The 24,238-nt window shown below is 33.5% G+C and overlaps 1 protein-coding gene across 1 annotated transcript in view; it reads left to right on the forward strand.

The window, feature by feature from the left end:
- The window catches only part of LOC105295242 (voltage-dependent calcium channel subunit alpha-2/delta-1-like), a gene marked incomplete at its 3' end in the record, with an annotated part of 144,424 nt that overhangs the window by 4,424 nt on the left and 115,762 nt on the right, over nucleotides 1–24,238 (forward strand). The window contains exon 2 of the mRNA XM_011364836.1: nucleotides 9,118–9,234. Coding sequence (XP_011363138.1) covers nucleotides 9,118–9,234 — 117 coding nt within the window. The remainder of the gene's footprint in view (nucleotides 1–9,117; nucleotides 9,235–24,238) is intronic.

Here is a 24,238-nt window from a genome sequence, read left to right on the forward strand (position 1 = left end):
AGAGTTTTGTCACCTCCTTTGCACAGTATTTTCTTCACACCTCACCTTTTTTCTTTAGGAATCCAAGTCTTTCTCATCACCTCCTCTTTATTATATAAGAAGGAATTGCTAATTATCATTTACACTTGGTTGTTTAAATCCATAGTAAGTCTCTAATCTCTAAGCAGAACATATTTGGTATTAAGAAGCAGGTGTGAAGGCTATATTTTGAAGGAATAGGTTTCTCTCTCTCTCTCTCTCTCTTTTCCAGTCAGGGGCCCAGCAGAACCTGGACTGAGGTGAGGCAAATGATGTGCCAAGAGTGCACAGTTTAAGGAGGAACTCGCTCTGAGGATCTAAACTTGCACAACATAATGAGTGAGTGAGTAGCTCCTGAAATTTTGTGCCCTTGATGCCTCATTTGCCTCAGTTTAGGCTTAAATTAACCCTGGGGCTCAGGGACAGTTAAGGTCTGACTTGCTCTGTGTCTTCTGCTCTCCATGGCTGAAGGCATAGACTTTTACAGCCCTTGGACATTCCACTAATCCCAGGCCTCTTGGCTACATTTTCTTCCCTGCTCCTTTCCCCTCCTAGGTATAATGTCAAGTCTTTCCTACAGCTTTTCTGGATGCTTCGTTAGCTTCCCAGGCTCATCTTGTGTCTATGCATTCTTATAGTGTTAATATATTCATTTTGAAAGCTTCACCTATATTATGTGACATTGCTCCAAACGTCCCTTCTCTTTCAATTCCAACACTGTTGTATCTTTTGATAATGAAAGATGGTAATAGAATACAAACTTTTTTATAATAGAGATTTTTATATTCTTTTAGTTATCTAAAAGAGTTGAAATGAGGCATGTCACCTTCTCGTTATAAGGCTTTCTTCTTAAGTGGAAATTTTGTCTGGATTTCTAACATTTAGGCTAGAACATGCAAACATTTAAAAAAGTTTGTGAGAACTTTTTTTACCTGCAAGTTTAGTTTTGAAGGTAAAACCATTCTGCAATGGCATCATCATAGAACTTTCTGGCTTTCATTCACCATTGTGATTTTATAAGTTAAAGTTATTGTTGAAATCAATACCTTCATATTTCAATGTGCTCTCAAAGATGTAAATTTGAAACATGTCTAAATATTAAGTGTTCAGTCTCTTAATTAAGGTAGTATTTACATAAGGGTTTTGAGTAAAGAATTAGTAACTCATGGGATTCATGGACCGATGCTTTTTCTTTGACATTGTGGTCACGTTATCTTATGTAAATAGAATATTCATTTTCTATGTGGTAGAGAGTTTCATATATTAATTTATTTGCAAAAGAAGATACTCTAAAGCAGAACATAATTAATCATTGGTGATTCTGACTAGGGGATCAGTGAGATGCGGCGACAACAAGGGTGGGAATCTTTTTCTTCTCTCGTGAATACTGCTAGGTAGCTGGATGACAGATTTCCCTTTACCTGCTTGTTAGGTGAGGTAGATAGTAACACTCTCCGTTCCTCACAGAAATGTTGTAGAAGTAAAACAGGATATAAAATGAAATGGGAACACAATAATAGATAGTATGAAAAAGTTAAATGCTTATAACTCTTTAAAATGTTGCTTTATATTACTTTTAAAGGTAATATAACTATAAAAGTACTGTAATTTAATTACTTTTCAAAATAGCTTATTTATTTCACATATTTTGGTTTTGTTCAGTTGCCTTACTTCCTTCAACGATGAAATGTTGTAACTAAATCAGTTACCATAATTCTGTGAGCAGTTTGGGATTATCATTGTTTTAGGGAAAAAAAAACACATCCCCACCCCCAAGTAGAGAGAAATCTATTTTGACTGCAGAATGTACTATCGGTACATCTCTTTACCCATCCACTAGAGATTTAAAGTAAGAAGCTGTGTGTGGTTTTTTTTTTTAACAGTGGTTAATTATATTCATTTTCAAAGATATGGAGTAAAGTAAACTCTTACGGGAGTTTCTAACCTTATGGTGACTTTTGACGTTTTATTAATAGGTTTTTGAGTGAAATACTATTGGTTCACAAACAAAGACTATTAAAATGTTTTCTTTTTGACCTTACCAACTTGTTCTATTATCAATCAATAATTAACACTTCCTTCAGTTATGCTGGTATTTGAGGGATAAATTATTATTTATCATTTCTCCAAATAACACTCTAATGGCTTGGTAATACTAACAACAGGGAAAGTGATATATATCATGTTTGTGCTCTCTTCTTGTCTGTGAGCTGCACCAAGGACAGGGAAGCTAAAAATTCATGGAAGTGAAGTAGCCAAGTATTAGCTTCTCCAAAATGAAGATAAATGGCATAAAAGACCATATTTGCTACTGCACACTCTCAATATGCAACACATAGTTTTTTTTTTTTTTCTTTCTGAGAACATCTTTAATGTCTTTGTAAAGAGAGCTGTGGTTCTTAGCCAGGGGCAGTTTTGTCCCCCAGGAGATATTTGTCAGTGGTTGGAAACATTTATGATGGTCACTGCTGGGTACGTGTTGGGTGGAGGGCGAATGCTACTGGCATCCAGTGTATAGAGGCCACGGATGCTGCTAAACACTCTGCAATGTACAGGATATTGCCCCACAACAAAGAATGATCTGGTAAAAATGTCAATATTGCTGAGGTTCAAAAATGGCTCTAGGAAGTCTGAAGAATTTGAGGCAATAATACATTTATTTCTTGAATATAAATTTATAAAATCATATAAAATCATATATCAGCATTGATAGCTAGCAGTTTTGCTTTAGAAAAAGCCATTTGCTACTAAGATGGTTAAGGGCAAGTTAAACTGTAGGCTTTTTAAAATTCTTTTGTTAGTAGTGAAATGAATTTAGGTCATTTGGGGTTAGAGGCATTAAACAAGCAGCTCACTCAGCCTATGGTTAATTATTTTTTAATTTAGTTTTGATAGAATATAGTATGATCTTTTATTTGTACATGAATTTCTGTTCAAAATACATATTCAATTCATATATAGTTCCAGATATGCAAAGGGAAAAAGAGTAGGTTATTAAGTTATCTCCAGAATTAAAAAAAAAAAGTAGATAGCTTCTTATACATATCTTGATATCTCTCTTGTTTTAATTCTAAGTATTCTTAAAGATAAACTTGTAACTTACCTTACGTGTGAAATGTCTCCAACACTAAAACTGAAGAATTCTTGCTATGACTCTTTCATGCTCACCTCAGTCTTTGTTATAGCTTAGTTTCTTTATTCCAAGAATCATGCCCAGTATTTCACTTAGGTTTCTGATTAAATGTTATCACTTGTTCCTATGTGTAGTATGGGGAAAGTGAATAGGCATGTTTACATGTTTATGGTTTTCACTTGTTCTGTTTGCTCTTGCATCCTTACTATATTGCTCAAAAGTGTCACCATGAAATAAATTCTTGTTAATCGGAACTAGGGCAAGTAGCAGTATATGCAGCGGAAGATTATCATTTCTAACTTCAGTGTTCCTAAATATTCTGCCTAAAGGTAATGTCCCATTTGAAATGTGATACTGTCCCAACTAAGAAGATATATTGTATAAAATAGGAAGAATAGAAGGACTAGGGAAAGTATTTTCAAACTCTTGAGTTTAATATTAGAATGCCAGATTGATGTAGTTTCATCGGAAAAGTATGCACTATAAATTTAAGAACATGACCAGTTATATATGTATATGTAAATGTATGTATGTGGATGTACATATATGTAAAATTGCACGTGTGTAGGTATATATTTGAATGCTACTTATAATAAATAAGCCCATGTTATATTTTGAATTCTTCATATGTACTAATTGCTGAAATAGGCACTGGAAGTTCTGTGTTATCAGTCTAAAATAGCTTAGAGTTGACTACATAAAAAAGTACAAACCAATACTCTGTATTTTATAGCTCTCCTTAATAGTATCACAATTAGCTTTTCAGTCTTTATTTTCTAATAGTATCTTGTGTCACACACATTCTGATTTTTTTACTTCCCTTATTCACGATTATTCCAAAGTGTGGCTGTAATCCATCTTTCTGACTATTACAACCCACGTTATTTTACTTTTCTGAATTCTGATAGTGTAATTTTTTATACTTCTTCATTGGAACACTAATAATCTTCCTATTGGTCATTACCCTATTTTGTGTATTCACTCTAATTTAATCATCATTCAGCTGTTGTATTTATATTCCATTATGTAACTGTATACCACCTTACATAGCCTTGTTATTTTTTTTTAGTTTCAAAATAAATATTGATTTTAAAATAAAAGGAAGAACTTGTCAGATGTCAGCATTCCCATTCCTAGCAAAGCCCAGTGCAGTAACCAGTCTCAGTGTCCATTCACTGATTCATGCCACGAATATTTATTGAGTGCCTGCTATGTATAGATGCTGCTGGGCTGCCCCAGTGGGCAAAACAGGGAAAAATCTTTCCTCTTGAAACTTTCATCTTATGCTACCATCTCTTTGATTTTATTTTTTTTCATAGTAATATCTTCCTCTTCTACTTTTAAGGACCTTGTGATTACACTACTCAAGAAGACAACCCAAAATACTCTCTTTCAGTTCACCTGATTCTTAAAACTTAAGTCCATCTGCAAACTCAGTTCTCCTTTGCCATGTAACAATATATTTGTAGATCCTGGGGATTAGGAGGAGGCTGTCTTTGGGAGGCCATTATTCTGCTTACCATAGCCATCACTCTGTCACTCAGTGTTTGAATACTGTTCTTCTCCCTCTAGACTCCTTACTTCTGCTTCTAATTCTGCTGTCAGTCCATTCAGCTGGTGAGAAAATCTGATTGGTTTAATGTATTATTGTTTATACACATCTGATGTACTTGGCTTCTTACTGACCATTGATTCAGAAGATAGCTGATCCTACATCTGGTATATCCTGATACACTTAAGCAGGGGCCAAGGGCAAGGTTATATATTAGAATATTTTTACCTGTTTAGAAGGAAACTCCTTGGGCTCTTCTTTCATCAGGGACTGTCAGACGGGAAATGTCCCTCAGAAAGATGGCTGTGGGCATGGCAGAGATCTTGATGGCTTGTCCAAGATGTTTCATGGGAGAGAAGTAAATGTACAAGTACTGAGGGAAAGAGTTGTCAAAATTTATATATTTAATACTTAATATGCAGAAATTTGACTGTGTTTCCCTTTAGCAAACTAAATTTACTTATGAGCTGCCATTCTCTCTCCCAGGACAGGAGAAACATTAGTATCACCATTTCAAGGTCAGTTTCTTTCAATTCAGAAGAGCCTTTTGTGGTCAATTATAGATTTAATAAATTTCAAGTCCCTCCTCCCTTTCAGTATTCTGTAATGTTCTTGACTTTGCTTCTTGGCTTCTGGGTGCAAGGGGAAACCTATGCGACAGAAAATCTCGGTATTTGCTCTTTTCTCTTCACTTATCATAGATATTCAATGTGATTGCTTCTAAAATCTTGGCTGGTCTCCTCAGCCTGCATAGGGACCCTCATCTCTGAGTGGTTTCCACCATCACCCTTTTGCTGTACCTTTGCTTTCCACTGTCCATCCCTCAGTCTCTGCCTAGGGATCCCTTTGATCCTGCACTAAGGCAGTCTCCTAGCAGACATTCTGATCCTTAATTCTCAGCTATCTTTCTTGCTGATCCCAAGGGGCTTTTCTATTTCCTTACATCCTGCTGAAGCCAAGAGAGATTTCTGGTAGAGTGGCATTGCAGATTCACTTTGCGTAAACATACCATGTTACCATTTCACCTTCTGCTGCTCTGGGAGAGGTTTGGTCCATTATGATGTGAAATGGAAATCAAACTCTCTCCACTCTGATATTCCAAAGCCTGAATCCCAGTGTTCTCACTAATGCAATAGTTAACTGAATGTGTTTTTTTAGGTTTCTTTAAGTGAGTAAAGGATATATAATGTATGTGAAACTCCTCACAGTGGTATAGAGTAGCTGCTGGAAAGTGATTGTTAATCTTCTAGTATAATCTTCTAGGTCATCCAAAACTTGGAAGCCTATCCAGCTTTTAGTAAGCATCTCTAAGATATCTGTATTATTCCATGACATAATTCCATGGCATAATACCAAGTATTATGATACCTGAAACATTTCTTTAGTTATGTTCATGAAGCAATTATATTAATGAGTGATGTCACCTTTTAGATATTGCATGTGTGGTTATTTTTAAGTGTATTATCCTGAAGATTATAATAACACTCTGGACTTAATTAGAACAAAAAGACATAGAAAGGGGTTTCCAGTGAAAAAGATAGGGAAACCAAATTCTCTGTTGTCATCACTGCGAAACTTGGTTTGTCAATGTAATAGTGAAAGTACATTAAAGCCAGTTAATTGAGATTGTAAGAAAGAATGAATGTACAGGTGATAGGTATTCTTTTGTCAAAGCTTGTGTCAAGGATGGCAGGGAGAAGGCTTGAACCACTGAAAAATTAAAGCATACTCGTATATCAGTCAGGAGGAAAAACATCCTGTCTTGGATTCTCTTTATGTGTTGCATTCTCTCTTGCAGAAGAAATGGAAGCCGTTGTCACACCGCATATGAGGAGTTGACATGTAATTTGAATAGAGCTCTGTCTTGTGCCAAAAAGTCATATTATTTCCACCATGATGTTGTTCTTTCAGAAAAGATGTTGGATAAAATGCTAAAGCAAATAATTTTTTTTTTAAGGAAAAGATACTTAAGGTTCTATTTAAAAAGTTATGTGTTAGCATGTTTAATACTGTAGAAGTATGGTTTATTTTAGTGGCAGAAAATATTGTAAATGTCTATACATTATGAAAATATATCATATAATCTTAAAAATCCATGTGAAACTTTCTACTTTGAAAGTTGTTTACTAAACCTTTACCAGGAGATTTTTTGAGAGCCTTCACAATACTTCATGCAGCAACAAATAATATTGTATTCTTTAAAACCAGAAGCAAGAGTTACTTCTTTTGGTGGGGCAGTTACACGGTTTTAATTAATTTTTATTACTAAGAAGACATTGCAAATGTGGTTTTATATGTAAAAATGGACAGAAGAATATTTACATTGAAGATCGAGAATGGAGCTTTTTTGATTCCAATTTTTTAAAGTTTATTTGCAAGCTAGAGCTCGTTTTTTTTTTTATTTTCTAAGCATTTAAAAATTACTTTAGAAATGGAATTTGAGAGAATATCTTATATATTTGAGAGGATATGTATGTATATACTTGAGCTAAATTGCTTCTTTTGATTAATAACCCTTTTATTCTTTAAAGCACCTATAATGTGTCTGGCATATGTAGGTAGTGCTTAATAAATGATGTATCTGTAGTACATAATGCGAAGTACAGACTGTGCATCTTGAACTAATCTCCGCCAACCCTGAATTATATTGTAGTCCCTATATCACAAGAAGAAGGTTAGACTTCATACAGAAACGAACAACATATTAATGGTTCAAAGCACAACTATCTTGCACACCAATTAGCTATATTGGTTTTTTTGCCAAGAACTAAATATCTGGATCAATTAAAGTGATGTTGACGTTTATCTGTTTGTATTCTGATCAATTAATCTATTCAGGAGTTCATGTTCCTGGATGTCATCTTAGGCTGAAATGAAAGAGAGAGCCTTCGGTGGGATGGCATTCATCAAGGATAAACTGGGTCTTTAAAATAGAGCTTAATAATCTGCCCCTGAGCAGAAAGCACAAGCAATCCAGTCATGTGCATGAATCCTGGATGAAACTAAATATGGGTTTTTTTTATGACTAAATTTTTGTGCCTTGAATAGTTAGAATGAAAACCTACAAGGTCAAAATTCAGACGAGTATGGGAAAACCTCTTAGTTTCAATAAGTCAAAAAATTTCAGGATTAAAACTTTGATTTAAATATTTTAAAACTAATAATTTTTAATCACTTAAGTAAAAAAATTATAAGTTTATGTAAAACTAATGCGTGCTCTGTTTTAAATAAGTGTTAGCATATGTATTTATGTCTATTTGAAACCGGTGTTCACCAATAGCATTCATGCTCAGCTGGGACCGGGCTGTAGAACCTGTTGGTAGTAGCAGAATGCTGGAGTTATGCCAGAAAAAGCAGGGTTGAACTGGTTCCCGCATGTGTCTGAATTCACTTCTTATGAGATGATAAAAAACTGCCCGGTCCTGGCTTTCAAAGAAGGTTTAGTCATGCATGTGTAGCCCATCTGTTGGATACATAAGGGATTTCCTTCTCTGCTCAGCCCTCCAGCCACAAACATGGTTGCTCATCGCCGCCACCCCTCCTTCCTTAATTCTTCCTCTCCTGTCAAGAGTGTACAGGCTCTGCAAATCAGGTGCATCTTATGCCACTCTAGGGAAATTTTTCCATAGACACTGATGTGAGCCAAAAATGTAGTGAGTTTTTCTTTTGCTGCCTAGCTTACTATCAGTACAGTTTGAATTAGTGATTTAAAAACAATACAAAACATTCAACTTGATAAAAAATATTTACACTATTAACAGTTTTAAATAAACTTTAATATAGACCTCGATGACCTTCAACTCCTCTGTGAAATAAAGCTTCTTGTGTCACATGATGAACCTTTTTTAGCAGGGGCTTCAAATCAACTCATATTCTCCCGCTACCCCGCACCACCCCGCCTCAACCCACCATTTCATAAGGTTAAGCAGCATACACTTTAGCCTCAGTAGTTCTTAGTGAAGGAAAACAGTGAGAAGGTTCCCTCAGTATATTATTGCTTTCCACTCTCTCTTACCTTTGTTCTCTGCACACATCCTCCAGGTTTGACTTCTCAAGCTTCAGTTCACCTTATGTTTTCTAGAATGGCCTCCCTTTTTCTTTAAAATGCAGATGACAGTCAATACCAGGTTTTGAGTGTGGAGGTATAATTCAACTCACACAATTGCATATACAAACCATCGTGGTACAAGATGTTTTACATGTTTTACGTTAATGTGAAATAATTATTTTGGCGAGCTGGTGGTCTTAAACTAAACATATGTTTAACACAACTAAACTCCAAAAAGACCAAGGTTGAAAAAAAAGGGTAGGTTTTTCTAATCAATTGTTTATGGCTTTAAATACATCCTAATGTGAACTTATGAGCCAAATAAGCAATTATTGTTCTTATTAATTTTCTTTTCTGTTCACACAGATTTATGAGAAATACCAAGATTTGTATACTGTGGAACCAAATAATGCACGCCAGCTGGTGGAAATTGCAGCCAGGGATATTGAGAAACTTCTAAGCAACAGATCTAAAGCCCTGGTGGTGAGTTTAAATTGGATCTGCTCATTTTATTATTTGCCATTACTTATTTATTATTTATTTTTTCATGCTTTATTTGGAGGTTTTCTTTAGTATACTTTCTTTACTATGGAAACTTTGTTCATCTAATATGTTTATGGTAAACCCAAAATAATCAGTTAGCTTATTTCTGATTATTACTTTATTATTTTTTTTTATATTAGGCAATTTTACACAGGGATAGTATATTGAATTGGTACATTCATCTTTTATAAATATGAAATCACAATGCATAATAATAATCTTTAATCAATCATACAGCATAAAACTCACAAACATTGCCAGCAACCTGAAAACTGCCTTCCTAGCACTTTCCTGTCCCATCGCCCTGCCTCCCTGCCAGAAGAGGCCGATACTCCAAATATATGATTATTTATTTCTTTGATTTTTAAAAATAGTTGTACCTCATATTAATGTTTTGCTGAATAAGATATTTGTTAGTTTGCTTGTTTTTCAGCTTTATTAAAATCACATTATACTCTCTGTAGTCCTCAGCGACTTGCTTTATTCCATCGACATTATCTTTGTATGATTTATCTGGATGTTTGTACTAGCTTTAATTCATTTTTATTTATAGTTAAATATTACTTTATGAGGATATATCAATTTATTTATTTATTCTATGTTGCTGAATTATTACTTAGATTGTTTCTAGATGAGTGCTACTAAATATAGCACTGCTAAATTTTCTTGAACAAGTTTCTTGGTACACATGTGCAAGATATCTATAGGGTCAATACATGGTAGTTGAATTACTAGACTATAGGGTATTCACAAAGTCCACCTTACAAAAGAATGACAAATAGTTGTTTCAATTTAGATCTCCACTAGCAATATGAGTCCTCACTGGTCCATTTTCTGGCCAATAAATAGCAGTGTCAGATTTCTTAATTATAGCCAATCAAATGGGTGTAAAATGGTACTTCTACTTGTTACTGATGAGGTAGACATCTTGTTTTATATTCATTCACTGTTCTTTCCTGTTCAGTGAAATATCTGTTCATATTTTTTGCATATTTTTATTTTTTAAATTGATGTATAGGTTATGCATTCTTGATGGAAATTCATTTATGTTATATATGATGCAAATCTTTCCAATTTGTCACTTCTCCTTTCGTTGTCTTCATGGTGTATTTTGATAAAATAAGTTCTTAATTTTAATGCAGTCAAAGTCAACTCAAAAAAATTATTAGTATTTTAGGATGTGTGTTTTGTTTAAGAAAGCCTTCTCGGGAGCCTTTGAGATCTTGATTCTCGGCATATGTTGTCAGTTTGGCTCAAATAAACTTATAAAAATTCCAGAAAAGAAAGAAAGAAAACAAAATCTTTCCTTTCTCTTACGTTATTTATTTATTTTTTTTATATTTTATTTTAAAAGGTTCTGTCTTTCAGATTTATTTAATTCACCTGCAACCAGTATCTGTCTATAATTGCAGACTACAGTCCAAATTAAATTCTTTTTAACCAGTTTTCTCAAGGCCATTTATTAAACACCTTCCTTCCCCTGGTAAGCTCCAATTATCAGGCTAGGTATCTGGTAGGTCCAGTACCTTACCCTGTTCTTCTTCAGAAGGATCTTAAATATTCTCGAACTTGCAGAATTTATCTAAATTTTAGATTCAGCATGTTATTATCTAAGACAGTCTTTACTGGGATTTTGATTGCCATTGCATGGACTCAGACCAAATTGAGAAGAATTAATATCACTATGATATTTTGTCTGTTTATAATCAACAATTTTTTGTGCCATTCATAAAGTTTTAAAATTTCTTCATAAAGCTTTTATACATCTTTTGTTAGATATAATGCTGGTGCTTAAATTTCGCTCCTCTTATTCTACAAATTTCAGCACTGTTACAAGTGTTTGTCTCTGGACAATTTTGAATTCTAACTTTACTATTTACTTATCACTCACAGTTCAAATTTTCGGCTTACTATATTTTATATTTATTATGACACTTAGAAATTTCTCTTGCTTGTTTGAGCACTTATAAATCTTTACATTTCTTAAAATATCCAGGATCTTGCTATGATGTAACAGGAGGACCTTTGGAATATTTGGTATGCCATATTGCCAGAAGTTGAAATATTTATTATTTAAGAAATATATAAATGAGTAATTTATGGTAAGATAAGCTTTCATGGCTAGAAGATTCAAAGCATTATCTTCAATTTTGGGTATGTGAATACCATTTTTAGGTATCATTTATAGATGTAAAGTGTGTTTTCAATAAAAGTTTATCTAATAAAAATAAGATACTTTCTACTGAAGTAATTAATAGTCATTAATGACATTAATGAATGACAGCTGAAAATGATTCCATTTATATTGATTTTTATCAGGTTATATTTTCCCTCTAGATGTAGGAAGCAGGTAATTTGGACATCAAAGTCCCTTGAAAAGGGTCATAGAATGAAATAGGATGAATCTTGCCTTAATTGTATTAAAATAAGATCCTACTGAGACTTTTTTAAAAAATCATTTGCAATTGAAATTCTAGACACCTGGTGCATTATTTGAGTTTTCTTAGGGGGGTGAGGATCAGTGACTGTCTTAAGTGCACCATGGCAGAATACAGACAACACAATGACTAATTAAATGTAGAATTAGTTCGCTTTTATGTCAAGGAGAAAGATTTATATTTGTTTTCAAACTAAATTCTTTATTTAACTTTTTTGATTCCACAAAAAGTAGAAAACACATTATTTAAAAGAAAAATATTTTGAGGCAAATGTAAAACAGGTGCTACATTGTACTGTAAATGAATGCAAGATGACATTATTAATTTGCCTCTATTTTTGTTGTAGGCTTATACTCAGGGAAACTTCTGAATTAAAGGATCTTTAATTTACCTGGGTAGGATCCCATTGTTTAAGTAAATATATTGAAAAAATCATGAATATGCAAATTTGAGGTAGACAATAAAACTTAATACTAGTTAGACCTTACTGAGTCTAAGTAGCATTATCTAATTATTCCTCATAATAATACTGAGCTCTAGACAAAACTATTAGTCTCATTTGTCAATAAGGAAACGAGGTCTTTGAGGATTCCTTTAACTTGCTCAAGGAAACATATTTAATGTACAATTTCACTGCTTCTCAAACTTTAATGTGCATATAGTTCACTTGTGGTTCTTGTTAAAATGCAGATTTTTATTCAGTAGCTCTGGTCAGGGATACTGCATTTCTAGTAAGCTCTCAGGTGATGCTGATGTTCTTAGTTCAAAAAGACTGTGCGTACTTTGAGTAGCAGGAATGTGAGGGGATTCAAATTCAGGTGTGTCTGACTTAAAGATCTTCATTTTTAGTCATTACACAATATATCCTTTGGCCTGAAGAAGTGTATAATCATAAGAGGAAGAAATGAGGGCTAGATAGCATGCTGTAAATTACCATTTATTCAAATGAAGAATTGAATTGTTCCAGTAATAGAATATTTTGGAAGACTATGAATTTTTCAGGGAAGTTTGTATCACTTAGCCATCTTCAAAACAATGAATCAATGAAATAAAATATACATTATTGAATTTTTTAAATTTTTATTTGAAAACAATTTAAACCTTTATTTTTTAGTGTCAAGGTTATCGACTAAGATACCTTTGAAAATAGTAAACAAACTGGAGGTTTTTTTTAAAGTGGGATAATTACATTATCTGTGATACATTTTATTATGCATGCACAGACACATATTTTATGTATTTGAACATTAAATTTTTAATTCTGTCTTTTATAGCCTGTTGATTAAAAACCAAAATAACCCATTTTATTACTTTATGCTTATCTTGCTTTTGTTTATATATTTGACTCAAAACTACTCCAACCAACATTTTCTGTTTTTCAACTTCAGCAATTTATTTAGACTTTTATTCACACTTATATTGTGCTGTGATGTTTTCATCTACTTCATCAACCAGCCTTAGAAAGAGCTGTAAGAGAAATCAATGTAAAAAAAATAGTTGGTTTTACCCTAAAACCACCTCTTTCATAGACAGACTTTTGCACTTAAGTTGTTTTTTGGTTTTGATTTGTTTTTTGAGACTACATAAAAATGTTATGGTTCAGATGAACCTGTGAAGTAGGCACATTAAACATCTATTTGTTCTTGTTTTAGAAATGAGGAAACTCAGAAAGGACCAAGGTTCTTGTCCAGAGACTTGTACAGATAACATGAGGTTGTGGTGGAATTTAATTTTAGGACATCTGTCTACAAATCTAGCTTTCTCCTCCTGTAAGTCCACACTGGTATTTTCAGCCATTTTATTTCCAAGATACAGCTTCTAAATGACTATATCTCACTATTTTTCTTGCTATACTTATGTCTCAGAAACTGGCTCAATATGACTATTATCCTGCTAACATTGTTGGGTTATTTTTAAGCAATCTTGAATCAAACAATGTTCAGAAGCATAGAAGAAACATTTATTTCATCCTGAGCTAGGCTGAAAAATCTGCAAGTGTTAATGAAGCTTTCTCATGGGAGAAAGCTTTTCAACAAAACAATTCAACCTCCAATGATGCCTTCTGAAAGGTGGAGATGAATGAAATAAGTGGTCTCATTGTTCACCAACCAGCACAGCTAAGGAGATCTGCTGAGTTAATGAAGGATCCAGGTTATAATAAAAAGATTTTTCTAGTGACACTTTTTCAATTATGGTGTATCCTGTCTCCCTCCGGCTGTCCTGGTAACCTTAATTAAAACTGCTGCAATCTATTATGAAACTTTAAAAACTATGCGATGCCCCAACACTTAATTCAGCCTTCATATTCAGTTATGATTAGCTAATGAAAAAAAGAAAATAACAAGTGTTTTCCAATGACTATTAAAATAGTTTTTTTTTTTTTTTTTCCTTTTCTGGAAGAGGTAGATCATTGTTGTTTAACAGAATTGTTTTATGGGTCTTTAGCTCTTAGACCAATAGTTCTCTATCTTTTATATTATCATCAAAGACTGTAGAGTTTGCTAAAATGCAGATTCCTGGCTTTTATCTCTGGAGATTTTAACTCAGAAAAAAAAGGAAGAACTCTCAGAAAATTAAGTCCAAAGAAGTGATAAAGAGGTGGAGAAATAAATGTGAAATTCTTTAGAGACTTGAAGTATTTAAAATGTAATGTATTTGGGTTTTAGGAATCATTGGTTTACTTTTGTAAGAACCAATTTATTACACTACGTTAGAGTGAAATAGAGACTACAGTGTTAAAAGAGTGGTTAGGAAGTGAGAAATTGGCAAGAAATTTGTTTGCATTTTTGTGGTTTGGCTGGATAGTGAAAGAGAACTATGGAGTACTACTAAAGACTTTTTTTGTTTGTTTTTGAGGATGGAAGGCATATAAGCATGCTATAGATAGAAGGGAAGGAATCTATGAACTGTGAAAATAAGAAAAAAATATGAATGTTGAACGATAATTTCAGAAAAAACAGCAGAGTCATACAATGTATCTTTGAAAAAATGGTAGTATCTTTCACTTGAGACAGAAGGGATATTAAATATGAATAAAGATAATTGAATTTGTAGGTAGAGAAAATTTGAAAGTCACATTGGATGACCACTTTTCTCTTGGTAAAATAGAAGTTCATCTTATATGCAGAGAACAACTGGGGCCATACTAAAGATTTGGGGGAGCAAGGTAAGAAAAAGTGAAAGGAGTCTGCTGTGGGTAAGTGAAATGATGGATAAAAAAACAATCTAGAGCCTTGCTAACATTGAGAAAAAAACAGAAATATAAAATATCCTCATGTTCTAAGAGTGAGTGAGATGTTAAGCTACATCTGAATTTGAAAGAGCTGTCTGAAAAGTGTGTGTGTGTGTGTGTGTGTGTGTGTGTATGTTTTGAACATTAGTTCAAAATTTGTCTTGAGGATATGAATTTATCTAGGTTGAAGAGAACAAGAGAAAATTATTTTGGAAAAGGTATGTAATATTATGCTATTTCTGTTTCCCCAGAAGAAAAGTGTGCTTACCTTTCTCTTTAATCTTAGTATAAATGTTTTGAGAGGATTACTCATATTGCTTATATATTTCCCTTTGAGTCTAAGTGGTAAAGGGACTAGGTAATCCACTATTTGTTTTGCCAAGTTGAGATTACTTTTATTTATTTGAATTTGATACATGCCTCTGGATACTAAAAATAAAGTGCTCAGTGAGGCTGGATATGCCTGCTTGGTGGCTGAGCGATGGAGAGTGGCTTCATTAGGCACAAGCTTATACACAAATCAAAGCAGAGGTGGGCCTTCTAGGATGGAGCTAGTCTGGGGCTCAGTCCAATAGGTCATTCTTCCACGGGCAAAGCCTGTCCTGGAAGAATGACCTATTGGACTGAGGGTAGATATACACTGTCAGATGGGAACTGAGGTGTGCAGGTAGCCAGAAGTGTGGCATTAGTAGTTGGATATTATGGCTATCTCCAAACAATGCAGGGCAGCATCCCAAGAGAGGAACAAGACAGTGATGAATATCCGCTAGTCCCAGAGAGTGCCAACACACAATTACAGCCCTCTGTGTACAAAATTATAGTACTCTTAGTTAAAATATGTATCCAGACAGCTAGTATCTACATCAGGATCTTTTCAAGATTTAATGTGAGTTTTAGGGCAGAAAGTCTAGAGAAAATTCATTTAAAGAAGTGGATGAGTGAAAGAAAAACATTGCTTTTTTTTTTTTTTTTATAGAATCCTACTGCTTCAACATAATGATTACATGCATAATCAAATCAGCCTTCTCTAACAAGGCTTCTCACAATATAAACAGTACTAGAAGAAAAGGACTGTTGAGTCCAACTTGGACTGAGGATTGACAGAGTAAATTCTGTAAACATCAGGGATACTTAAGAAATAGTTGAAATAGTTGAAGAATTCTGATAGGTAGGGTCTATTAATGGCCAAGAATTACGAGTTCAAGAAAGTAGACTATTTTATTTGGATAAAATGTAAGTTTATAGGAAATAGTGGCGAAACAAGAAATTTTGATAAGTGATATAATTTCAAGAAATTAAGAGCTCTGGTTGATAACAAGATTGAGGCATGAGTGAGTAGTCAGGCTACTTAAATGGAGAAGAGCAAAAGTTTTTGAAATTTTATTAATAAGGAGCAAATTCATAATTAACATTTATCAAATGTCTGCTATGATCTGAATGCTTTGCTAGGCTCTTTCCACATATTTTAACATAATTTCTATGCTGCAAAATGGGTATATTAATCACGTTTTAAAATGAGAAAGTGAAAACTTAGATAATTAAAAAATTTGTCCAATTCTACACAGCTAGCAAGTAATTCAAACCCACGATCGTGTGTATACAAAGTACTTGGTGTTTCCTTTGAGGCCTCTTTTTAGAAACTTCCCACATTAACTCCTTTAATCTTCACAGTGCATAAGCTAAAACTCAGAGAGATTGAAAGTCTTGACCAAGTCTTTTACAGAGTGAGAGCTTTGGGCTTGAATTCTTGTTTTTAGGTTATCTGGCTTTTAGCTCTCGGTACATATTTCTCGGTTCTATGGCATCTCAATAATCTCAACCAAAAAAATATTTTGTTATTTGTCCAATTCACTCAGATCTCTCTGTACAGGCGGCATATAACTATTATAACTAAATAAGCCATGCAAATTATGTTAATTATGGGTCTCATAGTATCATTGAATTTAAGTCCTGTAAAGTCACATCTTCCTCTACTTTATTTGCCATAGCGTCTAATACCTACCTCTAGAGCATAATTTAGCACTAAATAAAGCACAGATATATATAATCTCCAGAATATCTTTCCGGTTAATGGTTTCACAGTAGAATGCCTCTTGATCGTTGAAATACAACTTTCACAAAATAGGTCTCTCAATAAGATCTTTTTGTTTCCTGTTTGCTTTTTGCCGATGCTTGTAAGGCAACTATTTATATATACAGCTTCCAAACTCTGTATTTTTTAACAATGTGATATCTGGGAGGAATTTTGATTTACATTCCAAATACAATTAGTAGAACATCAGTGTTGTATGTAGATGCTTTGAAGAACAGGCTGGTTGTCAACAACCAAGGAGATTGCATGTTTTCTGCTGGCACTAAGAAGCCAAGTGGAGTCTACAAACACTTGTATGTTAACAGTCGTATCCCTTGTTTCATTAGAAAGTGATGTTTGTAGCACTTTACACTTAATATGAGTGTTTCTTCCATTTTCAGTACATTTTCACATTTGATAAGTATATTTTACTGTTTTACTTAGGGTTTAAAAAGCTGATTGGGGGTGTGGGTTGATACAAATACATCGTGTATTTTTTCCACTTGACATCATAAATGATAGGCTATCAGAATTTTCATTCAGAACATCTGACTTTTCTGAAGCAGATTACTGGCCTAGATGGGCTATGTCTATATTTATTGATACCGTTTGTTAGTGTGTTAAATGGAAATTCCTGCATATGTCACCATATTTCCTATCAGGTTATACACTTTAGCACCTTTGTGGATTTCAAAATCTAACATAATTATAATGATAGGAATTTGGGACTAAACAGAAGGGATGAGGAAACACTAAATACTGTTTAGGAACTCTTAAGTTATACTAGGAAGAAAATAACAGATCCATATACCTGTAACTATGCTGCAATTCTCTACCACACTCAGCATTTTCATTTTTATAAGATTCTGTTCTGATTAATATTTTATTTAAAGGTTTGCAGTGAAGTGTTTTTAAACACTTTATGTTGTATATCTCTAGTGCTAGAAAGTCCTTTCTCCATCCTCCATTCCATGAAGTAGTGTCTGCACTAAATGACTATATGAGCAAAGACACTTTTGGAAAAAAAAGGCAGTTGCCAAATATACCTTAAAGATGGATAGCACAATTAATGTATAGTGCACCTAATTTTTTAATGGAAGGTATTCAGACAAGGAAAGGTTTAGGGCAACAATGATGGTCTCTTTCTAATAAAAAAAATCTCTTTTGAAAATGTGATACTCAAAGTATTGCATTGACTTAATTCTATAAGATCGAAAAGTAGCATTTAAAGGATCGAAAAGTAGCATTTAAAGTATCAACAAGAGCATTACTGTGTTGGCAATTTGACAGAGATAATGTATGCTTGAGATAACACAGCACTTGAAAAAGTTAGGGTAAAAGAAAGTTTTGGTTTGTTGGTTGCATTGAGTAAAATGGGAATTAGATATGTTAAGTGACTTGCAAAGCCCACATAGTCAGGAACAAATATATAATATGTGGGGCTCATGCAAAATGAAAATATTAGGCCCTTATTAAAAAGTAATTAAGAATTTCAAGACAGCAGCAGAGCATTAAACCAATTGTGGAGTCGATCTGCGTGAAGAAACCTATCTAACTGCATAGGTTGCATAACCATGAGGCTGGCCAGCCCTTGCACACAGATGATTAGTGGCAGATCTGGAACTGGACTTGGGATTCTTTACTACTCCTACAGTGCTCTTTCTATGATGATAGTCATTGAACATTACCTGGTGACTTGAAAGTATGAAACCAATGAGAAGTTGTTAAAAAATAATCCCAAAGTGAGGGGAAAAAAATCCATATTTCATTCTACTTCTGTTTTACGAATTTGAAAACTTATTCAAACAGACAGTAGAAATGCTCTGATCTTAATGTGCTAGTAAATGGTGTTTGTATCAAAATAGTTATGGAGAACCAGTGCTAATCCAAGGTCACCCTCTTTGATGCACATAATGCAATCTTTAGATAGACCTCCATAGCCTTAAAATTGAAGACAAGCCAATCAAGTAGTGTTTGCAGTGCCTGTTGAAGGCATTGATAGAGTTGATCTTCAAATAGTGTTCTGATTCTAAAATATTCTTAACCTTATTTTTCTAATCTATTGATATTTAGTGTTTTCTTTTCCTCATTAACCCTTTATTATCCTGCCACAGTATTATATAAACTCGAAACCTTCCTCTTTAAATTAATTTTCTAACTTTTACTTAGTAAATGCAGGCAGAATACCTATGTGACAATCTACCTATGTGACATTATTCTAGCTTTTTGTATACACAGTTCTTTTGATTCTATTCTCCATAATTTTTTTGAGCTTGTAAAATCAAGAACTGTATTTGCAAAGATGAGCTATCTGTGCTTTCCTTAAAATCTGACACAGTTTACCATTAGAATGGTGGAATGCCTTGTTAATTTAATTAAAATATTATATAATCATAAATCTTGAAAAACTTGTGGGAATTAATTTTTCTGGCCTCTTCTCAGGCAGGTGACTGAACCACCAAGCCATTCCTTCAATAGTGAAGCTTCCACAAATATTGTACCCCACTATTGTTATTTAGCTTGTTTTTCAAGAAATTATTTCTAACATCATGTTCTTGTCTAATTTAAACCCATTTTATTTTCAGTCCCCTATGTGCATTAAATTTTGATTGGCATTTTTCTTATGAGAATTTCTCATTGTATGTGTGTGTGTAGGGCGGGGGAGCAGTAATAGGAGCCATCATCAACTCATCCTAGCTTAACATTCTTGGCAAATGATGATTCTCAGTTGCTAAGCAATCATTATTGCCAGACATTGTGTTAAATGCTTTACACACATTATTAAATTTAATCTTCAGAACAACCTTATGAGGTAGGTATGTTAATTTGTCTGAAGATTAGAGTTTTATTGAGATATAATTGACATACAGCACTATATAAGTTTCGGGTGAAAGCATAATGATTTGACTTACATGTATCATGCAATGATTGCCACAGTAAGTTTAGTTAATATCTGTCATCTTATATAGATACAAACAACAATACACATCTTTAAATGAGGAAAATGTTTGATTATTTTATTACAATTAGTTCATATAAATAGAATGGTTGAGTCAAAAGTAGATGGATATTATTTAAATTTTTCAAGGAAATAATAACCTTTACTCTTTCCGTTAACTCCTTCTCTCGATTTTTAAATTTGTTTTTAAATATCAGGGCTTCTGGTAAACCTTAGGTAGGAGTGACCAGGCTGCATTTGGCCCAGTATAAGTTAAATATGGTTTTGTAAGTAGTACATAATTTTAAACAATAGGTATATATTTTTTAATTATTATAATAATGTCAAAAACTCATACTATTCTCTACAGATTAGTGCTTTTGTTTTGGCAAGATAATCAGTTTGAAATTAACAGGCTGTCTGGGGCAAACATCTGTCTTCCAGATTTATTAAAAAAAAAATTTAGCCTAAGAGTTGCTGTTACTGATTACACATACCAGTTTATATGCTCTCTCTCGCATCTATTATCCCAGCCACGGGCAGCATTCCAACATGCCGCACTGTGGATGAGTGATCCTGCTGCCGGCAGACCTTGTGTTCTAGGGCAGCTGACACCGTCAAAGCCCAGTGAAGAGGAGCAACCAAGTCGTGTCTTGACAGCCGAGGAATTGGTTCCAAAGGATTGTCTTCTTCTGTGGCTAATTTATCCATTTAGTTCCAGGACTCATTACTTCCCAATTACAGCTACTCCTATAAAATTGGTCTATTGTTGCCTGACAAACCAGTCACCTCTGATTGTTTGTACTGTCTTCTCTCAGAAATTCTAGGTTAGCCAACTTAAAAGTTCAATAATAAATAATAATAATGACTCATTTTCTACAAGAGAGTTTACAAAGAATTCATTGCCCTGTACATTACTGCCTGTGCCATTATTTTCTCCAGCACAACAACATAATGGGAACTCTTAAAAAGGAAAAGAAATAAATCATCCAGTATATTTTTGTGCTCAGAACATTTCTTTAAAATGTCGATGTTCAATAGCCATTTTTGCTTGTCATTCATAGAAAGAAGTTTGCTCTTGCGGAAGAGTTCATTTTTATTAAATGACTTTGCACGTAACAACTTTCCCTTCTCAAATGGGCATTTTGAAATTTACAAGGTCAAAATAGATTGAGTATGTAATTTCCGATGCCTTTGTGAATAACTATATTTTGACTCACTAATTATAACCATTAAAGTTAAATTAATCTTCATGATTTCTCAGTAGGGAGTGATGTTGTTTTTAAGTTTAAATGTTAAAATATTTTTAAAATAACTTATATAATACCTTACACAGAAGAGTAATAACGATAATAATAATTTATTAAGTGCTTATGATAAGTGCCAAGCACTTATTGAAAGAATGCACTGAGGACTTTATTTACATTTACTTATTTAACCCTTATAGTATACTTCCAAACTTAGTATTAATATTATCTCTATATTATGGAGATATTTCGCTTAAGGATTTGCATCCAGATCCATTTAATTCCCAGGCTTTATTGCAACATTTTTACTCACTTTGCCTTGTACTTACTATCTGTACTCTTCTGAGCATTTTGTATGTATTATTTCATTTAATAATTTCTCCTTCTCTTCCCCCACCTCCCTGTCCCCTTCCTCCCTCTCCTTTAATGTGATAAGGTGAGGATGTACAGATTAGAAAGTTTTAAGTTTATCATCTAAGGTCATGTAGTTGTAAATTGGTCTTTTTGTTTCAAAATAAGATTATATATTATGTTTTATATAAGATGTGCTATAAAAAAGAAGTGGTAATGGTAGCTTATTTTAATTTTAATTAACATGTAAAAAGTGAGAAAGACTAAAAAGAAGGAAGGAATGGAGGGAACAAAGAAGAGAATCTAGCCTTTCTATTCTCTAGTTTAACTACTGTAATGTATTAAGAAAAATGTGAGTTTGTCTAGTGATAGAGGCAGATCATAAAATCTAAATGTTTTTATAAGCTCAGTGTAATTACTTGGGTTTATGTAGGAAAACCAACTATCTTAGAGTTTCTACAAGCCAGACACTGTTCTGGAGCTTTTATACCCATAAGTGAATATGTTTTGGGAATGTTAGGGAAACTTTGGTCTAGATAGTACAACACATATAGTTGTAGTATAACGATCAAAGTTAATTCAAATGGTTTTTATATCCAAACTTGAGCTTAAATACCATGCAGATACTTATTCTCTTATTATAACCAATTAAACCACTGTATTTTTTTGACATTGTACTTCTCATTTAGTTGGCACTTCAAGAAATAAATTGTATTAACACCTAACACATTGGTTATATGCAAAGATGAAGAGCTAAGTGAATCATTCTAAATTTAAGACATGCTTGAATTAACCAAGTTTTAATTACAAATAGTGAGAAATGCAGGGCATGGTATATAGTTAAGGGACAAGACCTCTCGCTCCATTAAAGGAGAAAGAGAGGCATCATGGGAATAGGAAAGAAAATATGGAGTCCAGCTGGGTTTATCTAGTAGACTACAAAGAACTTTCAAAACTCTCAGAATTTTCATTCTCTTTAAAATTTATAAATATTTAATATATTCACTATCATTCGTTTGCCCCCAATAATTATTTATAATTTTGAAAATGACGTTATCTTTTGGGAATTAGGAGGGAGACAGAAAATGAAGAGATTTATAATTTTGAAAATGATGTTATCTTTTGGGAATTAGGAAGGAGACAGCTCTTCCTTTAATTTCGAAGATGCTAAATGTCTGCCAGTAATCTGGCCGGGAAAATGAGCACTGCTTAATGTTGTCACACTTCCACGATCAAATTTCTTTTCACAAAATGGTAGCGTCTAGTCCTTAGCTGACATTTCACACCAATTGCCCCGTCGCTGTTGGAAGCTAAATCAGCATATTAAGAAGCAGCAAGTGGCACCTAATGCCTGCCTTGAGAAAAGTTACTGCGTTTTAGTTACCGCAAAGATCTTCGCATGCTCTCCCTGAAGAATTTCAGACGTGCTCACTGATTTGAGAAAGCATTTCTCAGCCGCATAGAAAGCACACCGAATAAATACTGGAAGGAGGACAGTTTAAAGACTTAAAGGCAGTTCCTGTCAAGGCAGGCCATACTTTTCCTCTCAGCTGCACACACACAGGGGAATTATCCCTATGATCTGCCAGTGTTTTATTGCCACATAAGTAGGCGTCCATTACAGAAGGAGCTGGCAGTGTACATTTTTGTTGTGTTTGTGTGACAATAGTAATTTCCCACTTCTCCGTTTAGTGACAGTGTTTAAAAAGGAAAACAATGTGCGCATTTTAAGAAGCAGTGAGCTCCAAAGGACTCTTGGTAGCTTGTAAAAATGCAGAATCATATGTACAGTACAATTAACGTGTAAAAATTGGATGGATAATATTCAACAAACCTTAGCCAGTGAAAGACTAGGGTCTGCCCAATGTGCCCTTGATGACACTGGTATGTCATTTTCTGATTCGCTCTGTGGTTGTTACCTGCTCAGGTATGACTTAATCAGATATTTTGATTTATATATTAAGTCTTGATTCAGTAGCTTTGTTTTTCTTTTCTGGTGAAATAGAAAATTGTTTCATTGTATTTGGTTCTCATTACCAGAAAGAAAAAAAAATATGAGCATGTTTCCTTTTAAGGAACTGGATTTTTCTCTTTATGAGAATTTGGGGAGTGGTGAGAGAAAGGAAACTTAAAGTTAAAACCAGCAAGACAGAATTTTTTATATTATTTTTTCTCAGATATAATCAGAGACAAATAGTTTGATGTTTATAAAGACACTTAGTAATGGAAAGAAATCATTAAGTTATCAAGGTCATATACCCAAATACCAACAAGCACTACTCAGTGAGAGATGTAAGTTGAATAGTCTGCTCTATGAATGATGAGAACAGTATATTAAATATGCTTAAAGTAGTTATTTTAAATGATTAAAGTTGTTACAATATAAAATATTAAAACTACCTTATTATTTCCTTTTGTAATTCTTAGTGATTCTACTTAATGTTTATAAATATAAATTTTAAACTGCAAGCAATATTATTTGTTAAATAAAATATATATTTATTTTTTATTTTTGAGGGTCTCTGTTCAATTTTTCTGTGCCTAGAATCCCCATGCCATAAAGTAAATATTATTTAAAAAAACACTTCCTACTTGGTGACATTAATCTAGGAATTAATTAAGATTACTACCCAGTCTTTGCAAAGTGTCATTTAGTGATTAACTAAA

This window comes from Pteropus vampyrus, unplaced genomic scaffold, assembly GCF_000151845.1.
Source record: "Pteropus vampyrus isolate Shadow unplaced genomic scaffold, Pvam_2.0 Scaffold4, whole genome shotgun sequence".
Lineage (NCBI taxonomy): Eukaryota > Metazoa > Chordata > Mammalia > Chiroptera > Pteropodidae > Pteropus > Pteropus vampyrus.